Source organism: Taudactylus pleione, unplaced genomic scaffold (genome assembly GCF_031769625.1).
Source record: "Taudactylus pleione unplaced genomic scaffold, aTauple2 ptg000314l, whole genome shotgun sequence".
NCBI lineage: Eukaryota > Metazoa > Chordata > Amphibia > Anura > Myobatrachidae > Taudactylus > Taudactylus pleione.
The window spans coordinates 5,739,554-5,757,433 of record NW_028284715.1 but is presented as its reverse complement, the minus strand read 5'-3'; the positions used below and the strand labels follow the sequence as shown (position 1 = coordinate 5,757,433).

Genomic DNA, 17,880 nt, shown 5'->3' with positions numbered 1-17,880 from the left:
ACAGATAAATCAGGCAATAAGTGACTGTTTATTACAATGTAAAAATGTTGAAATTTGCTTACATTTCTGAGAAATCACTACTAGATATCAAGGGCTGTTACCAAGTACACACACATTTGTAAATATGTATGATGGCACAAATCTTTATTTTTCACCAAAAGATACTTCAACCAGAATATACAAAACTTTCAGCATATTTAAATAAAGGGAAATTATTTGCCATCATAAACTTGATGGGCTCTCATTGTTGATAAATTGCATGTTTTTCCAAAAGTAATTGGTACAGTTCTCTGGCACACGGACACTAACGTCCACCTCAGTTAGTAAACTGAGATCACTGATCCCTATGGCAATGCTGAGAATCTATGCACATGGACGCCATATGGTAAAAACTGGAAATAAATCATGGGCAGGACTACAATAGTAATGCTCCATCAGTGGTCCAACATCGCACACACTTTGCTCTTATTTACACTGGCGGTGTGCAGGTTTTATGCAAAACACGGAGCCAGTGGCGTATTTATGTTTACAACACTTCACTGTCTTTACAACATCAGTTGTTAAAACCATAATGCATTAGTAGTAGCCCATTTTGAATATATGTAAATTATTTTACCCATAATGCATTTTGTTAGTAATTGATACAATGTTTTCACTCTTTTCCAGTGTTATTTGCATAAAGAAATAAAACAGTGGTTTGCAATAGAGTAAAAGCTATAAAAGAAATGTATATTAAAAAGAGAAAGAAATAAAAAAATATTCTCCCTATTTCTACAGGTGTGTGAATTAAACTACGCCCAGTGTAAGCTTGGTATATTTAATTAGCCTCCAATGTATAGGATTGGACAAGACTTGGTAACATAATTTGCATATATGTAAAATATTTTACCAAGAATGCATTTTGTTTGTTATTGATGCAATGTGTTCAGTTCACTCTTTTCCTGTGTTGTTTGCATGAAGAAATTAATAAACAATGGTTTGCAATAGAGTAAGTGCTATAAAAGAAATGTATATTAATGAGAACAAAAAATATTCTCCCTATGTCTACAGGTGTGTGATTTAAACTACCCCCAGTGTCAGGTTTTGCTTATGAAGTGGGGGTAATAGTATGGTCCTTATGTGTTATCTACTCTCATACTGGGGGGAGCTGAGGAAATTCTGGTTAATGATTTTTGTGGTTCTTTTATAGAATTTTTCAATCTGCCCTGGGCTTCCATGACCCTAGTTACGCCTCTGAACGGAGCACTTCTTCAAGGTGAAATCTCACAAGTAGGTCCTTCAGTTCCCAGAGTCCATTGGTCGCCTATACAGAGTTAGGCAGCCAGTTTGTGTGCAGAACCAATAATTATGAGGAACCAGTGACATCACTGGTACTTCACATATCAATGTTGTCACTGGTTCATAACCAGGTATTTATTTTGTAGGCGAAACCATTTTGCAGCCTTTCAGTTTCTCTGGAACTGCCCGGGTAATATTTATGAAAGATGACTTACTAAAAAATAAAATAAATAATAAACATTTTTATCTAGATAGATATAGACAGAGATTTCATTCATTTTCATCAGAAGAATAGACTAAAAAACACATTTAGCAGAAAGTTCAGCTGATCTTAAAATAGCAACCAGGGTTCTTTCTCTCCACACTTCCATTCCGGAGTGCCTAGGAACGATTTTCATTTCATTGAAAATCGCTGAATAAATTCCCATCAGCCGACTAATGTGGGATTTACGTAGGAAGGAAATTAGGCAGTCAATTTAGTAAAGTGAAATCTGCTCAGAGCCAGGCAGATGTCATTTTAATCTATTCTAAATATTTTCAGAGTTCAGCTGCTTAATTTCTTACTTTACATGCAGCGATAAACTCCCCAGCCAACGGCAATTCATGGGGACCGATTTTCCTTTTCATGATGCATAAAATATATGTTGCTAAGGGAAAAAACAAAACCAGAAATATATGACTTACCCAGTGGGAGTCCTGTAAGACGAATGTTTTCGGTATACTCAGCGTAGGTCCCAAATTCTAGGATAAAATTGGGATAATTAGCTACATATGCTGCAAAGAAAATCTATATTTCACATAATCCACTGAGATTGGATATATGAGTGCGTAAAATATATATATTTTTTATATATATATTAGATAAAGAAAGGCGGTTTCTATATGTGCCTCCCACTTTTTAAGGGGCCAAAAGTAATGGGACAAACTAAACAATCCTAAATCTAACTTTCACTTTTTAATACTTTGTTACAAATCCTTTGCAGGCAATTACAGCCTGAAGTCTGGAACGCATAGACCTCACCAGGCGCTGGATTTCATCCCTGGTGATGCTCTGCCAGGCCACTACTGTAAATGTCTCTAGTTCCTGCTTGTTCTTGGGGCATTTTCCCTTCAGTTGTGTCTTCATCAAGTGAAATGCATGCTCAATCGGATTAAGGTCAGGGGATTGACTTGGCCATTGCAGAACATTCCACTTTTTAGCCTTAAAAACTCTTTGGTTGCTTTTGCAGTATGCTTCGGGTCATTGTCCATCTGCACTGTGAAGCGCCGTCCAATGAGTTCTGAAGCATTTGACTGAATATGAGCATATAATATTGCCCAAAACACTTCAGAATTCATTCTGCTGCTTTTGACTGCAGTCACATCATCAATAAATACAAGGGAATCAGTTCCATTGGCAGCCATTCATGCCCACGCCATGACACTACCACCACCATGCTTCACTGATGAGGTGGTATGTTTTGGATCATGAGCAGTTCCTTTCCTTCTCCATGCTCTTCTCTTCCCATCACTCTGGTACAAGTTGATCTTTGTTTCATCTGTCCACAGGATGTTGTTCCAGAACTGTAATGGCTTTTTTAGATGTTGTTTGGCAAACTCTAATCTGGTCTTCCTGTTTTTGTGGCTCACCAATGGTTTACATCTTGTGATGAACCCTCTATATTCACTCTTGTGAAGTATTCTCTTGATTGTTGACTTTGACAAATATACACCTACCTCCAGAAGAGTGTTCTTGATTTGGCCAACTGTTGTGAAGGGGTTTTTCTTCACCAGGGAAATAATTCTTCTGTCATCCACCACAGTTGTTTTCCGTGGTCTTCCGGGTCTTTTGGTGTTGCTGAGCTCTCCGGTGCGTTCTTTCTTTTTAAGAATGTTCCAAACAGTTGATTTGACCACACCTAATGTTTTTGCTATCTCTCAGATGGGTTTGTTTTGATTTTTCAGCCTAATGATGGCTTGCTTCACTGATAGTGACAGCTCTTTGGATCTCATATTGAGAGTCGACAGCAACTGATTCCAAATGCAAATGTCACACCTAGAATCAACTCCAGACCTTTTACCTGCTTAATTGATAATGAAATAACGAGGGAATAGCCCACACTTGTCCATGAAATAGCTTTTGAGTTGATAGTCCCATTACTTTTGGCCCCTTAAAAAGTGGGAGGCACCTATAGAAACCGTTGTAATTCATACACTGTTCACCTGATTTGGATGTAATTACCCTTAAATTAAATCTGAAAGTCTGCAGTTAAAGCACATCTTGTTTGTTTCATTATAAAGCCATTGTGGTGGTGAATAGAGGCCAAAATATGAAAATTCTGTCAATGTCCCAATATTTATGCACCTGACTGTATATATGTATATATATGTATATATATATATATATATATATATATATATATGTATATGTGTGTGTGTAGGGAATGTATAAAGGCGGACTGATTGTGATATAACACTCCAAAGAAAATAATTAAGTACAACGTGTGAGAGACAGATATTTCTTTCTATTATATGTGACACGCCTTAAACAATAATTAAGTGGCAGCTCCAATATAGTGATAGGGATTTGGTGCTCAAAATAAATATGAGGAACTTATCATGACCTTTTTATTGTGGTAATCTTTTGGGAAAGGAATATTCCCTAAAAGAGGGTCAAAACAGAGTTTTTCATGATCTAGACAATAACATACAGCGTGGTATGGTACACACTATGTTGGTTTTTTCCATATATTTCTCCCTATGGTCATATGACCGAAGAACGTCTTACCAGATAAGTAATATATCACTCACCAGCTTTGTTTCACTTGTGGTTTGATTTAAAATATTCTTTAGACACTAGTAGGCGCTTTTTTTTTTTTTTCCATTTCTTTAATATATATATATATATAACACACACACACACACACACACACACACACACACACACACACACACGTACGTTTATCTCCTGAAATGAATTTGGCCTCTGCATGTTCGCTGTATTTATTACCCTCTTGCATGAATGGTGTTTATTTATTAAGTGCAACATTCCTATGTGACTAACTTAAGCCCTTAGAAGGGACAGACGATGCAGAGTGTTGCAGACAGCAAGGAACAGGCTGTACTATATTATAGAGCGCACTTGTAGGCTGGTGCCACACGGATGTACTGAAAGCAGCATTTTATGTGTTGGTAAGAAAGCAGCAGCTATTTCCTGTTAATTAATATCCAGCGTCTACAGTACAATCTACTGGCTGCCTCCATGCAGCATTTCCGCCCAGCAAATAAACAAAGCTGCTGATATTCCCGCCCATAAATGACGGCAGATCCCCCTGGCCGGCCAGAAACAGAAAAAAATAAAAAAGCTGTACCAATTTTTACTAGAAATTTTGTAAACCTCGGAAAACACTCCCATTACAAAAACGCATGACATGAGCCATAAATGGCAGAAAGTCAGAGAAGAGGCACGCATGTGACAGCGCACATAGGATAGCGTGTGATAGCGCACAGGTCGGTAGAACGATAACACAGACTTCACAAAAAAGCCACCGGGGGCTAAAAAGTTGACTGACTAAACCTCAGCAAATGTTTCTATAACAATTCCAGAAAATGTTCCGATAAATCACAATTCCACATGAACCTAAAAAGTTGCTCTGTATATTCTATGGTATTTTTTTTTTTTTTTTGCCTTAATGCAGTTTTTTTTCATGCTTAGGGGGAACATTTAGCAAACCTTCTATAAAAAGGAGGACAAGTGGAACGTTTAGCCATAGCAACCAATCAAATTCCTGCTATCGTTTATACAGTGCATGCTATAAAATGATAGCTAAGAAGCTGATTGGTTACTAAGGGTAACTTCTACACTTGTCCTCTTTAGAAGATTCAACACATCTCCACCTTAAGGCACATATCCACTAGACGACAGGCAAACGACTGCATGATTACGACATTGTAATCGTGCAGTCGTGTCTCAGTCTGTGATGAGCCTACACTGAACGATCAGTCGTTCAGTGCAGGCTCATCAATCATCTGCAAACATGCTGAACCTAACGTTATCGTCAGGTTGTACAACATTTGTCCGATGATGGATGTCTAAACGACCAGCGGGAGCGCGTAACGCCGGTTGTTTAAGACTTTAACGATCTGCAAACGATTTTCTAACGATTGAACGATATCATTATTGTTCAATCGCTCAATTTAATTGTCTAGTTGATGTGTGCCTTTAGTCCGCCATCTCTGCTGAAGGGGGGAGAAGTAAACCCAGTCTAGTCACATCATTACCTGGTCCCTCTAGTGAAATAACTGGAACCGTCACTGTAATGAACATGGAACACCGGCATCCGCAGGTCCTACAAGGCCACCAACTACGAGCTTTAGAAAACTTGACACCTATGGTTCACAATGACATAGGACATCCTTGCAACACTGCTCTACCTTTCTAGAGGCACCTAGAACTCTGCAACCTGAGAGGAGAGGTTCAGAATATTAAAAATGTATTGGAAGCTCCTCCACATAACTTGAGGTCCAACATTGCAAGCTGGAGCCACCACTCTTGCATCAAGCTCTCCCTGTCCTTATGGTAAGCAGCTGTACTTCTAAAGCTGCATACACGGAACGATAAAAAAACGTCCATGAAGAACCTCCATACTGCAAGTTGAAAGTAGAGCCATATACATCACCTCTGCTTAATCATTATATTAAGCAGCTGGACAGGGTTGTATTACTCTTAACAAATATTAACCATCAACAGCACTAAATGATGGGAAATGGGATTTTGAGGCACAAAACGAACGTTGCTTATTCCACAGCACAAACATTCCAAACAGGAGAGAGCTCCAGTCACATGAAAACGGCATTTAAATGAACTTGTTAAAGTGTTATTCTATTTTCCCCCACATTTGTGATTTGCCAAAAGCTGAATTTAAAAGTCAAACAAAATGTGACCTGATCTGGAAAGCACCCATCACACAAGGAGACATAAGCATAACCAAGACTCCGTGTGACACCCAGTTCCAGGCAAATACTCATTCCAAAATAGTAGTATTGTTTTGCTAGAAGTATACGGGTGTGAGGGGGAGGGAATGAGGGTAATGCACATGGCCACATCACAGGAGAAATACATAAAGGGGAAGGGGGTAGCATAAACTCTGCATATTTAAGTGGATATCACCATGATTAAAAACAACAGTGCAGGTCCGCTGTGTACAGATGTGTCCCCCTACATCTAGCCTCCTTACAAGCTAAACAGCCCTTCAAGTCGCGCCATGCAGTGGCGTGAGTCTGTAGCGCCGAGCGCCTTTTCGTGCGACTTTTTCCCTTAAAATGTGTAATTCGCAAAGCAACAAAAGCTGATTGTGGGTCCTATTCGCATCGCTTTGCGAATAAGATGCATTTTAAGGGAAAAAGTCAAAATGAAAACACGCTTGGCGCTACAGTCTCGCATGGCGCTCACTCGTTAGGTGTAACACGACTTGTAGCGCATGGAGGTTAGATGTATGTGGACACATCTGTATGTATAATGTAGATCCTACACTAGCTGATCATTTGGTGAACACAATCTATGTCCAATTTGGCTACACACTAGGGGGTATATGTACTAAAGTGATTTTTATCTAGCACAGGGATGGGGAACCTCAGGCCCGGGGGCCGTATAAGGCCCCCGGAATCATATGGTCTGGTCCTCTGAGCTTTTTTCTGATAGCCTCATCTGGCTAGCAGGATACCTAGAATGGCACGCTGCAGCCAGAATCTATGGAGCAGTGCTGCCTGCTGCGTCCTTAGGACGCTTCAGACAGTCACACCGCTGCCCTTACAGCTCTCTGGAGCATCCTCAGGATGCTCCAGGCATTGCACTAATCACCAGCAATTGTTGCCCCAGCACTAAATTACATCACATGGAGGGGGAGTGGCCTGCACCGCGCCCGCGAATAGTGATAGAGATATATATAGATATATCTATATTTATTCAAAATGGCCCTCGGCAGAAGAAAGGTTCCCCACCCCTGTTCTAGAATACAAAAGCTAGAATCTGATTGGTTGCTATGGGCAACAACTTCACTTCTAAAAACTCTCAAATGTATCCCCAAGAAGTCAGTAATGAGCAGATAAATTTATCAAAATCAATTGTGAGCCACAAACAGGCTAGATATTAGTAACATTGTAGTCAGCCATTTATGTTTAAACTTTGGTTGGCTTTAATGATGAATAATAACAGGAGCGCAGGCAGTAACATAGGGATCTCCCAATCCGCTGGTGGGTGGGCTGGCATTAGCTGGACACAGTACAGATGTGTCCTCATACATCTAGCCTCAATACACCATGCAGCACCACTTGCCTGGCGTGAGTGAGCTGCCATGTCCCGTGTTACTCTGCTGTCATCGGGCATCTTTTTTTGACAAAAATGTGACTTGGAAGCACGAGCAGACTGTACTGATTAATGTGATGTGTGACACTTGTGGTTCATATACAGACTCAGATATACAACGGAACTTGGAACGAAAAAAGCTGCGGCCGCTACATTGTAGCACTTCGTATACAGATTCCGGGACTCAGGTGCACACAGATATACAAGTGTCACATAATCATATTAATCAGCACAGTCTGTTAGTGCGTCCTTGGCATCGCACTGCGACAGACGCAATTCTGCAATAAAAGCAAAAAAAGACGCCGGGTGCTAGCAGAGTCTCACAGGACCTGGCGCACAGAGAGGGCTTTGTAGCAAGACTGCAGCAAATATGTATAAGGACACGTCTGTATGTGGCTCACTCGCTGCTGAGAATAGTTCCACATCAACTATAATGCCACAGGTCCTCTCTCCATCAGGGGTTGCCATTTACATGTAGAGAATTATTTACACCACTCCTAAAAGCATGTACCAAGTTCAATATACACAGGATTAACTTCAACAAAATGTGGATAAGAAACAAAAAAAAAAAAAAAAAGATGAACTGCAAAGAATGGAAGAGAGAGCAGAATTCTAAGTGTGTATAATTCCATGTGCGGATCTCTCAGGTAAGGGGGAGTACAACATTACAGCTTGTTTGCCTGCGGGCTGCTGAATTTTTAAAAACCCAGCTTACAAATGGCTTACTGAAAAGAATGCTGCTCAGTTATTCTTTAACCCAGTGTATCAAAGGCACCAGCATTTAATAGGGTGTAAAACGTACAGAGCACTAACACCCCCCTGCACCCTTCTCTAATATAAACAAGCAACTTGGGCTTAAAGTTTTAGTTTACATAGTTTAATACTATAATAATTATAGATTAATAATTTAATCCATTTCATTATTGATCCAGGATGACGACACATCACCGTGTGTCACTAGTATCAAGTAAAAGGTAATTGGGAAAAACATTTATTCCAAAAGGGCAATTTAGGTTTGGCTATGCAAATAGTTCCCTGGGGATCATAGATGTAATTAATGGTCAATGTGCACATCCGGTATGTGGTCTAGAACACGCAATAACTTCACCGTTAAGTACTGCCTATTCCATAAGCCACGGCCATATAATACATAGCAACTTTAGGTTATCTCACAGACTGCAGTTTGTGGGTGGTCCTCTCCTACCCCAGGTTTACGGCCAGGGTCCCAGCAAAACGTAGGAGTCTTGGTGAATATGGCTGAACAGAGCAGCCCCAGTGCACCGATTGAGAGCGTTATAATTAGAGTAAGGTCTGACCGGCTCACGGCATCAGGCAAGGAAAGCACGTATACGTTTGTGCCAAAGGTCATTATATTTATTTATCACTAAATAATATGTCACAACTCTCCATGTACAGTGGGAGGGTGCTATAAGCATTATACTGGCCCCATAGAAGCATCTGTATTCCAAACAGTGGAGCTAATTTGCAAATCCCATTTTGTGACGGTTTCGCCGTACATGCATCCACTTGTTTCTGTATACAGTAAGTGTCTGATTTGCATGTCTGCAAGGGGTACTCAAGCTAACATGTTGTGATGGGATTGTTTGTGTGTGTTATCTGTACTTTCAAATGGGATGGTCCGTCCTATGCACAACGCTGCAGGTAAAAGTCCTATAGTAACTGCAGGCACATTTGCAGACAGATCCCCAGCCCCGGGAAATAGGCCCAGAATGATTTTTGCAGGCAATCCTAAAAATACTAAAATGTGGGTGTGCTCCTATGTATCTGCATGGCAGATAAATAAAGAATCAATGAAATGCAGTGTGTGGGGATTGGACATTTCATCCCATTCATGAACAATGTTTTACATTTCAATGATTCACTTTTATGGACAGCAACATAATGGCAGGTGACTGCTTAACCTGAAAAATGTATCATTGCATTGCTGAGGTGCATTACCTAAAAAACAAAACTAGTCTAATAAATGCCATCAGTAAAACGAATAGTATTTGGTCTTGAGACCTAACGAATCACAGAGACACCAGAAACATTACAGCATCAGCGAATGTATTCTTGTAAGGGAGACGGTCAGTCGCACCTTAACGTTTCTTTGTCGTGTCAGTAAGCGTGTACGCTTCTGTGGAAATAAGTACACAAATGCACTACCAGTAATACCGGGATGGGTATGGGATGCCGGCGGTCAGAACCCCGACAGGGCTAGAATATAAACACTTGCTGGTCAGTATTCTAACCTTCCACCTCTCCCTACCCTAACCCTCCGTCCCCAGTGTCTGACCCTAGCCTCGCTCCCTAGTGCCTACACCTAACCTCCCCCTCCCCGGACCCTAAACCTAACCCTTCCCTTAGTGCCTAACCCCCCCCCCCCCCCCTTAACCCTCCTACTTACCTTTGGGATTCTGGCGGTCGGGATACCCACATCGGGATTCTGACAAGTGTGGGGATTCCATTGCCGGCATTCTGACCGCCGGAATCTCTGCAGTCGGGATATTGACCGCATCCCGTAATACCTTATTGGGTACATAATGCATTGTAAAACAAACCTGCAATCATCTGCAGTAAATTCTATGGCTGGATGGAGAGCTCAGGATCTCATACAAACTAAATGGCGGGTCTAGGCATTAGATTTCCCTTGGCAAACTGTGCCAGTAACTAAAAATATGCATCACACACGGACAAACAGCTGTCCCAGAGCAAAACTGGGAGACTTTCAGTTCTGCAGCTTTGGAAACAAAAGTTTAGTCCAACTGTTACATGTCAAGTGGGAAAATGCCGGGTCTCGAGACTTAACCTGGGTGTTTAGTCGCGAGAACCAGCATTCTCCGACTAAAGTGCCAGCCGCGAGGCCGTTAGCGCCGCGCTAAGCTGGAAAACAGCCTCGCGGCCGGCACTTGGGTGTCATTTCTCCTTGCACCCTCAGGTGGGTGTGAGAAGAAATCACTTAGTCGCTCCCTCCTGGCGCTATCAACAGCGTGCTGAATTGATTTGGCTCCTATCTTTGCAAAAAAAAGATAAAGTTTACAAGAAGAAAAAGAACAAATGTTTATGAAAATGTAGAAGGTTGTGAAGTATAGACCAAAAAAGAATCAAAAACCAGAGTAAAGATTTCCCAAATTGCCTTGCAAATATATAATTATTAGAAATTGCCTTGGTCGAATTAATATAATCCCTTTATATCCGTCTATAAAGCTTTCTATTGAGGCATGGCTTCCCTGGCTGCTTAGTAGCCCCCCTTTGGTTCCTAGATTTGTATGGCTGACTCCACGCCGCCCACCACCTGTTCCATCTGGTGGCAGCTGTTGATAACCGAGATGGTCAAGAATTAATCCAGAACACAACGGAACGAATTGGGAACAAAATTTCACATCATGGATTAGGACTGGTTCAGTTGTCTCAGATACCGTTTATAAATCTGACATATGAGATCCGCTTGCAGAAGATGATCTGAACATAGGTCTTTGTGGTTTGTCTATGGGGGAAATGTATCAAATCTTGGACAGAGATAAAGTACCAACTAACCAAGCTCCTGTCATTTTTCTAGCACAGCCTGTAAAATGACAGTTAGAAGCTGATTGGTTGGTACTTTATGTCTCTCCAACATTTGATAAATCTCCCCCCTATGTCATCCACTATTATACATTCCATCCTGACACACGTTCAGAACAAGTCAGGACACAAGTTGCCTGGGCGGCACATTAAACAGAATAATGAGGAATCGGCTTATTTACCTTATTAATACCAATAAAAAAATCCAGCAGAAGAATAATGAGCTGGATGGCAAGGCTTGAGCAAACCGCACTTCCCATAGGCGTCCCTGGTCTTTCCATTAAAAAAAAAGGACGCCAGGTCTATTCATTTGCCTTGGGGAAGATGAGTACAATGCCCCCCCAAAGGCAAACCGTGGACCAATAAAGGCTAAAATTATTATACTGGGCACCAATTCTCTACAGGGCTAATAATTTAGGAATCGTATTTATCTGCAGACAACATACATCAATAAACTCTACAGGCCTTCTGTAATTGCCTGCGAGATATAGGCAGTGGCAGAGATTCTGCCAGTATCTTTAAAGCTGCAACAATTTAAAGAGGCAATGCCAGGTTGATTTGGTCTTTTAAAATATTGCCACTTTAAAATTACGGGCAGACTGGTTGGAGTCTACTATTACGTAGACTATTACATGAGGCCCTATATGTAAAACATTACGGTGGGAATTCGATCGAGCGCAATGGTCGGGAAGTATCTCTGCAACAGTCGAGCGACGGCACATTGAAACCAGTAACAGTCATTTTTTTCTCTCCCCACAGAGGTGGGCAGGAAAATTAGCAAGGTTCGGCTATATGTATACTATTAAATGGTAATGTGCGCAGCCGATCATCGCAGCGGCACATTGCGCTGAAATTAATTGCCCCTAGGAGTTTTTGCCTAGCACAGAGGAATCAGTGATAAACCCCAAGTTGTGAAATAACGACCTATACTGATGGAAGCTATGGAGATATCCTGTTTAGTCAGCTGTGTGGCATTTAAATCTACAACCTCACAGTTTGTAGTGCTCTGGGAATGCCCCCTCCCAAAAACAACGTTAGCAATTCCACCAAATCACACGCAGCATTACCGATTCTGATGCAGAAATCTTGATACTTGAATGGGAAAGTAGCACTGTTTACAATAGAAGCATTTATAGGTGACAGATCCTGAGTCCATACTAAGGGCCATATCCAATTGTAAGCGAAAAGGCGGTTTGACGTGGTATTTAGCAATAATTTCGCCTTTTCTTTTACTCCGTATTTAATTCCATTCCGTTTTCGCCTACGCGGACAGTCAAGGCACTGAAATAGGCGATTCTTTTCACCTGCTATTCTGTGGAGAAAAAGTGTGTAAAATCTATATTTTGGGGTGCAGATGTTGGGAAACCACTCAAAACCCTTGGTACTCCCCAAAGAACAATTCACCCCCCCAAAAATAAAAAAATTCCAGGATCCCCCCAAAAAAGCAAAAATTGCAGAAGTGGGGGGACAACTTCAAAAACTAGCGAAATAAGCTTCTGGGGGTGCTCTAAGAAGGGGCCAAGTGTTCTTGGGATTGCAGGCGCTTGTATGACGGAGGAATTTCACTTTTTTTTTTAAACTTCACTTTAGAGACATTAAAATATGCTAGTACCCATTTTCAAGCACCCCAAATTTGTTGGAACTTCTTATTTTCACCCAAAAATTGTGCGTAATGCCATTCTTCACCACTTTTTCAAGGACGCTAATAACTAGGATTTTAAACAACTTCAGTAACCCAAATAGTTTTACTAGGGCTATTGGAACACTTCTACATTAATCCCCAATGTCAGTGCATCTTTTTTGGGGGGTAAGGCTGATTTTCCCAAGTCTGACATTACTTTCCGCCTGTTCTGCATTCGCCGCTTTTGGAATTAAATACGGCGGAAAGCGGAGATGCGCACGATAAGTTTCCGCGTCCAAAACACGCAAAGTTGGCGAACAGTCGGCAGGTGAAACTTTTCCGTGGGTGCAAAACTAATTGAATACGGCCCTAAATCTCAAATGGCATCAGACAGATACAGCCCATGCTTCACACAACTCACTGCATAAACAAAAGGTTACAGACTAGTGCCTAGAAATTAAACAAAGCTACATAAATGAATATAAAATATAATACAATGCATGTTCACAGAAAATCTGGTTGTCCAAAAAAGAAAATTGCAATAGATAAACAGAGGTGTTCTCATACACCGTTTTCTCAAACCCCTCAAATCACCACTCTCGAGATGCCAGGTCATGGGAAACTCGGCCGAGCGTCATTCTTACACAAAATGTGCATCCTGCCTGGGGTGTCGCTCTCTGCTCTGGTGCTTCTAGCACACTCTGCTCTGTATCTCAGTGTGTAGCATCAGGGGAGTGTGCTAGAAGCACCAGAGCAGAGAGCGACACCCCAGGCAGGAAAGAGGAACTGCACGGATTGTGACAGGTGTCAGGTGCTAGAATGATCACTATTCTGTGAATAAGATGCACATTTTGTGCAAGAATGACGCTCGCCCGAGTTTCCCATGACCTGGCATCTCGAGAGGGGCGATTTCAGGGGTTTGAGCAACAGTGTATGAGAACACCTCTGTGTTGTGACAGGTACAGGGTGCTAGAATGATCATTATATAAGTAAAACTGTAAGCGACAAAACTGCATTGCTAGCATACACTGATCAATTTGATGTGCGTCTGAGGGCCGAATTCAATAAGCCTCAGTCGCCTGTTTTGCCGCAATGTTTTCTCCATGCGCGTTCCCGCTTTTCGCCCTATTCAATTGTAAAAAACGCGGATAGGTGAATGTTCTCCAAAGTGAAACTAGCGAAACGGAGCTCTTTTTTGGGGGGTAATCAGTGTGTACCCCATAAAAAGCTTCAGTGACCTTGGGAAACAATATAGAATAGTAGTAGTAGCCCCAATAAAGGTATTTAGTGATCTTATTTTGTTGCAAAAGCCTGTTATATGCATATTTGCATATGTGTGGAAAAGTAACAAGGTTAAATTTGGGGCACTAGAAATTGCAATCCCAAAAACACCTGTCCCAACCATATAGCCTCCAAAATATCAGGCTCCACTTTTTTTTTTTTTCCATTTCCCAACACTTTTTTCATTTTCGCCCCAAAAATTACATGTCTTTTTTTGGGGTGAAGTTAATATTTTTTCTTCCCTATTAGTCATTAGGGGGGGTCCAAAGGGCTCTGAACAAAGTCCCCACATCTGTACCCCAAAATATGTATTTTGCACTTCTTTGCGCCTGTTTTTGCCTATGGAGTTTCCTCGTAGGCGAAAACTCCGGGGAATTTAATATGGAGATACTTTGAAAACAGTCGTTCAGTGCAAAACTTTTCTCCAAACGGCATGTTTCGCAGCTAATGGAATACGGCCGTATGTCAGAATCGGTGTATGAAATGCTGCGATGCAGCGGGAGCGACTTTTTCTCACGCTTAGTCTGGTTCTGCTTCAATTGCGACTTTGTAGGTGTTAAAAAATCCTGTGTGGTTTAAGTCGCAGCCCAGCGCCTCTCGTACACTGCGAGTGGTGTTTCAATGCGATGCGAATAAGATGCAAAGTGTAAAGAAAAAGACAGTAAGGTAATCCTCTTGGAGCGGGTCAGTCGCGCCAGGGGTCTCGTGCTGTATGGCATATTGACGCTAGGGGGTAAATTTACTAAAGTGAGAGTTTTTAGAAGTGAGTTTTAAAAGTGATGTTGCCCATAGAAACCAATCAGATTCTATTTAACATTTAACTAGCACCTTCTAGAAGATAATAGCTAGAATCTGATTGGTTGCTATGGGCAACAACACTTTTAAAACTCACTTCTAAAAACTCTCCCTTTAGTAAATTTACCCCCTGGTGTAGACAAGAGTTTCCACTTTGTGTAGCCAACATGAATAGGGGAAAATGTAATGTAACTCTAGCAATCAGGTCTTGTAATTTCACGTTATTACTTCTTAACTTTTGCACCACCACAATGAGTACCCGCACAAGGTATACACAGAAACCAGTAACAAGGTTTCAGAGCAAAAATACAATATGCCAGTGCTTCCCAAACTCAGTCCTCAAGGAACATACACAACACAATATCGGCCACATAATTGCACAATGTATGTGGGCGACCAATCTGAAAATATCGATCGGTCAGGCATGCCGAATCATCTAGCATGCCCGATTGATCAGATATTTTTAAAGTGAAAGTTGGCAGCATCGGGCAGTGTATGCCCAGCCGTGGCCGACCGACATTTCCCCTGTTCCTTCACAGGGAAGCAACCGGGAAATGTCTCCTCCCAAGGGGCGGAGCGCAGATATCAGGACCAATACACTGAGAACTCACATCGTATGTCCACAATATCTGCTGGGTGTCGGCCTGCCAGATAAAATGTCTGCCGGCCTGCCCAGAATAACAGTCGAGGTGTTAAAGATTTCCAGTCTTGAGCACATATCGTTAAATCAAAATGACTGAGGTACTAATAAAGTCACCTGTGCTCATGCATGGGTATACTTAAAACCTAGACTGTTAGCGTGCAGGGCTGTAGAGTCGGTGAACCAAACCTTCGACTACTCTATTTCCCTTCTGTCCGACTCAAACCCCTTCATAAATGGCAAATGGATAGAAGTAACATTTACTGTAGTAAACAACATTGGAGCCGATTTAGAGTTAAGGCAAATTAGGTGCAAATTGCACCTGGAAATACCATTCTGTGTTGCAGGGGAAAATCTATAAATGCATAATATAATGTAAAGTTGTTATGGAGGAGCAGACTAGCCTAACTCTAAATGCAGTGACAGATATGTGCATGTAACATGTAAAGTCATGTAATATTTTCACTGCAAGAAAAAAAAAAAATAATTAATTTGCACACCTGGCTTGCAGCACTGCATGGTTTGTTCCAGAAGTGCATTTTGTATAAATTCTAAAACATCGCTCACACTCCTCTGTAGCACTAACAAAACACCTGTACATGTGTTAATGCGATTGCTGATATTTATATATTATACGTTTTCATTTTGAAGCTGAAGTCGGAACATTTCTATCCAAAATGCTCTCCGACTCCGTAGCCCTGCTTCCAAGGACATGCATAGGGGGGTGTGCCACCTGCCCAACACCGCTGGTTTTGAATTCCACATTCAAATAGTTTCTTGGGGGGGGGGGGCTGTATTTGCTCCTCATATTTTGGTCTTCCTTACTGTTCCAGGTCATGCTACTCTTCTCCATACGGCTATTTGTATTGACCGGTTTACCTTTTACTAGGATAATAATACCCTGCGCAGTTTTCAGAGGGCGATTCAATTCAGTGCAATGTTGAACAGCGCCGGGAATGAGTTCCTGGAGCTTTTTAATTGACCAAGCTGCAAACTCGGATTCCAGGATTTCTGCTCAAACCCTCCTGAGGTGCGAGCAGAAATCCGTCCAAATTAGTGCCGTGATGCGGTTTTCTGGCTTAGCACGTGCGCTAACAACATTGCGGCCGGCACTTAAGTCGGAGAATGCAGGTTACCGGGACTTAACACCCGGCTTAAAGCTCAGTAACCTGTATATCCCAAACATAAGTGCAGAGCCCGATAGGGACAATTGTATAGCTCCAGGAACTCATTCCCGGTGCTATTCCAATCATCCTGCTGTTGAAGCATCTAGAACGATCGTTCCAGTGACTGCTTTCCTGCTCCGGGTCCCACCGCTGTATCCCAGTAACTGTGTGTGCCCTGCAATGCAGTGGTATCCCCCGGGGGGATGGGGTGCTAGTATCTCAGGAGGTGCACAAACCTCTTTTTACTTTTAACACTTTTTTATTTGCTCCATTTTTGGATACACGGGTCATGATGTTCTATTGTGTAATAAATGATGATAGTTGTCACAGAGCTACCCAGTGCTGGGCAGTGGGGGAGATGGGGAATACATGAAACAGGCACATGCAAGGTAGACCTATAGAAATGCAGAGGGCTCTGCTCATGAGACGGCTTACAATGAAAACATGGCACGCCACAGCTTCTTCTCTGTGTATAATCTAATATTTACCCTTAACACGCAGTGTGTAAAGTATACACAACGGCGGGCTAAAGTAGCCACTAAAGGTTTACGGTAAACATCGGCAGTGGGTGGCTGGTATAAATAGCACGGCTCCGATGCCTCGGAATGGCTACGTGTAAAAGGAGATCTAGCGTGAAAATGAATAAATGTCCTTCTAGATAAGAAGCTAGGGTTTAGTTTATGGTCATGCCAAATAAAATGGGTAAATATATAGTTATAAAACAAAAAATTGGATATAGAGCTGCATAAAAAAAAAATATATTTCTATAGATTAATACTTATCTGGGTTTTAAATTGATACAGAAAAAAAAAAAGCGTAATAAATTATTACCGAGCGTATAAATTGTAGCACAGCTACTTTCTAGTTAGAATACATTTTTAAATGTGGAAAGGTAACTGGGTGTGTCCACAATTCTTAATCAAACACAACTCATTATGAGCACTATATAATGAACGGAATGGGTATGTAATACCGGCAGTCGGGATTCCTTCTGTCAAAATACAGACAGCGGTATAATTTGCTGTAGCCTAGCCCTCCCCACCCTGCACCCTAGCCCTCCCCGTTAGTGCCTAACCCTAACCCCCCCCACAGTGGTGCCTAACTCTAACCCCCCCCCCCCCCCAAAAAAAAAAAAAAACCTCCTACGACATGGTGTCTGTATAGATTCCGCCATTGGTATTCCGATGCATAT

General features: G+C 41.7%; 1 protein-coding gene across 1 annotated transcript in view; it reads right to left on the bottom strand.

Moving 5' to 3' along the window:
- LRP12 (LDL receptor related protein 12) overlaps positions 1-17,880 on the bottom strand; it is a 51,206-nt gene that overhangs the window by 17,086 nt on the left and 16,240 nt on the right. The window contains exon 3 of the mRNA XM_088442588.1: positions 1,963-2,019. Within this exon, the coding sequence (XP_088298714.1) occupies positions 1,963-2,019 (57 nt within the window). The remainder of the gene's footprint in view (positions 1-1,962; positions 2,020-17,880) is intronic.